The sequence below is a fragment of the Tupaia chinensis genome, unplaced genomic scaffold, assembly GCF_000334495.1.
Source record: "Tupaia chinensis unplaced genomic scaffold, TupChi_1.0 Scaffold000189_1, whole genome shotgun sequence".
Classification (NCBI taxonomy): Eukaryota; Metazoa; Chordata; class Mammalia; order Scandentia; family Tupaiidae; genus Tupaia; species Tupaia belangeri.
In genome coordinates, this window is record NW_006159664.1 from 8,324 (window position 1) to 11,492 (window position 3,169).

The following is a 3,169-nucleotide window of genomic DNA, read 5'->3' on the forward strand; positions in this document are numbered from 1 at the left end:
GTTTCTTTTTTATTTTCATCTGTAGAAGAGGTAAAACAATAATCTACTGTTTTATAAAGTTATTTAAAAAGTCAATTAAACAATACTATCACTAAATGCTTTCTTATAGATATATTCTTCCTACTACTTTCAGGTGAATGCATGCACAGGTAACTTCGTTCCTTTTTCTATTTGGTATTTACAACTCAAATATTGTTGCTTGATTACTTGTGATATTGAACATGTTCATGCTGGGGAACTTGTTTGAATGAAGATGTTTCAGGTCACAATATTCTGGAATGGGTATCCTTTGTCCAGTATTCTCCACTATGGAAGCCACAGAGATCTTGGTAAATTTTGTAGTAGCCACAATTAAAAATGTAAAGACAGTAGAAAAAAATTAAATTCATCTTAACCAAATATTTTTAATTTATTTAACCAAATATACAAAAATATTATGATCTTAACATGTAATCAATATAAATCTGTCAAGATATGTTGTAATATCTTTTTTCATAATAAATCTTTGGATTTTTAATGTAATCTGTACTTAAGGCAGTGTCAGTTTGGAGCAGTGGTGTTTTGGGGGCTCAGCAGGCTCTTGAGACTCATGGCTGCCATGCTGGGATTCTAATATTGTTGGCATGCTTTGTCTGTCTATCTCCTCCCCTACTAAATAGTTAAATTATTGCTCCCATCTCACTTGATCATGTTAAAAAATAATGCTTTAGCAATAAGTCATGTTCTGCCTAACAGAAAAAAAAAAGAACAGCCCTTGACCCAAACATTACTTTCCCTTGATTGATCTTTTATGGATTCTCATGTTGCTTCTCAGAGCTCAGAGTTCTTGAGGTTTATGTTTCAACATAGAATCACTATTTTCAAGTGCCCATCACCTAATAAATAAAAGCAAGCACTCAAATTTTACAGTGTAAAAAATGTGCCAGCATGGTATAAAGTAAGTAAATATCAACATGATTATCTCTCAATAGGCAAAATAGATGATCTTGATTGGTGGTGGTCAAGGGGCGTTCTCAGTAGATGGGAGCTCTAGGTAGAGGGAGGGTACAGGGCTGGCCCCTTCCCTCCCCTCTACTCTGACTCCGTTCCATCATGGGGTCCATTTCCGTAGGTGTTAGGTGTGTAAGACTGTGCTTGAGAGGGACTAACACAAAGGTTGGGAATGGAAGGCCCCACTGTGACCTGTAGGCAAGTGCAGTGATCGGTAATCAAACACAACTGCTTCCATGAAGGACGGTGTGACAGGGGGACTACTGTCCTGCTCGGGCTGTGCTTTTAAGGTAAGTTTTAGCTTCCTGAGATTGACGTCCTCGATTGGCTCAGAACCCCATCATAACATCTTAAGGAACCAGATACTTTGCCTGCTTGCCCTCTCACACCCAGGTCCCCAGAACTATGGAGTGGGGCAATTACTCCATGTACGCCGACTTCGTCCTCCTGGGCGTGTTCAGCAGTACGCGATTTCTCTGGCTCTTCTTCACCCTCATTCTCCTGCTCTTCGTGGTATCCATTGCCAGCAACGCTGTCATGATCCTCCTCATCCACGTGGATGCCGGCCTGCACACGCCCATGTACTTCCTGCTCAGCCAGCTCTCCCTCATGGACATCCTGTACATCTCCACCATCGTGCCCAAAATGCTGGCTGACCAGGCCACGGGCCAGAGGACCATTTCCTTTGCAGGATGCACTGCCCAGAACTTCCTCTACTTTACTTTAGCAGGGGCTGAATCTTTCCTCCTGGGCCTTATGTCCTACGACCGCTATGTCGCCATCTGCCACCCTCTGCGCTACCCGGTCCTCATGAGCCGCAAGATCTGCTTGTTGATCGTGGCAGCAGCCTGGCTGGGAGGCTCTGCAGACGGCTTTCTGCTCACCCCAGTCATCATGCAGTTTCCTTTCTGTGCCTCTCGAGAAATCAACCACTTCTTCTGCGAGGTTCCTGCCCTGCTGAAGCTCTCCTGTACGGACACCTCCAACTTCCAGACAGCCATGTATATCTGCTGCATTCTTATGCTCCTCATACCTTTCTCTGTCATTTCAGCCTCCTACACGAGGATTCTCATCGCAGTTTGCAAGATGAGTGAGGCAGGGGGGAGGCAAAAGGCCATGGCCACCTGCTCCTCACACATGGTGGTGGTCAGCCTCATCTACGGGGCTGCCATGTACACGTACGTGCTGCCTCCCTCCTACCACACCCCTGCGAAGGACAAAGTTGTGTCTGTCTTCTACACCATCCTCACCCCCATCCTCAACCCTCTCATCTATAGCCTCAGGAACAAGGATGTCACAGGGGCCCTGAAGAAGGCCGTGAGGAGGCTTCTATTCTCAGAGAAAGTAACTGCTTTCTGAAGAAAGTGCACTTACTGCTTGAGGTGCAAAACAGAACAGTTTAATAAAAACTTCATCATACACCTTGAGTTTGAATATTCTGCTTGGAAACTTAACACATCCACTCACAAGTCAGCAATGGGGAGGGGCATTCTTGTGATTTGGAAAGATGACTAGAATTTTGAGGATATAGTTATTTTTTGAAAATTATGAGAGTAATCAAAAATGTCCGGATCTCACTGAGCAGGAAGAAGGTGGTTTTAGGCCCATGTCCTGTTAGCCATGCCTGTAGGCAGCTGGAAGTCACAGGGCAGCCTAATCCAGTGTGCTCAGTGAGAACAATGGAAAGGCTAGTCTTCAGCTGCTCCTCTGGCTTCTCAGCCTCTCAGACGCTGTCCCAGATGACCATTGTGAGGAATCATCTTCACAAATATATTGATTGTGTTACAGATATTACTTCAATGTCTAGCTGACTTTCCTATAAGTGATTCTTTTATCTTCCATGGACACATTTCACATTTATTTATTTATTTAAAGTTTACGCATACAGAGAGGAAAAGAGAGGAAGACAGGAACCTCCACAGGGTCTGGTCATGCTGCAGCCCCTACACCGCCTCCCCCCAGCTCTCCATCAGTGAGGGTCACGGGCTTGGCCAGGGGTGCACTCACACTGTTCAGCTCCTCCAGAGATCAGAACCCAGAGCCTTCTCCACCAGATCCAGTATGGCACTTCTGTGTCCTACCACCTGCACTGACCTGGGTGACCCTACAGACACCGTCGGTTTCATTAAGTCCTCGTTATTTGCTTGGAAAAAAAAAAAAAAGTCTGACTCCATAACTT

At 44.8% G+C, this 3,169-nt stretch overlaps 1 protein-coding gene across 1 annotated transcript; it reads left to right on the forward strand.

Annotated features, from left to right (window-relative positions):
• The first annotated feature begins 1,392 nt into the window (after nucleotides 1-1,392).
• Nucleotides 1,393-2,349, forward strand: LOC102497219 (olfactory receptor 2T27). Its single transcript, XM_027771182.1, has one exon. The coding sequence runs from the start codon at nucleotides 1,396-1,398 to the stop codon at nucleotides 2,347-2,349; it is 954 nt and encodes a 317-aa protein (XP_027626983.1). The 5' UTR covers nucleotides 1,393-1,395.
• Nucleotides 2,350-3,169: the final 820 nt, after the last annotated feature.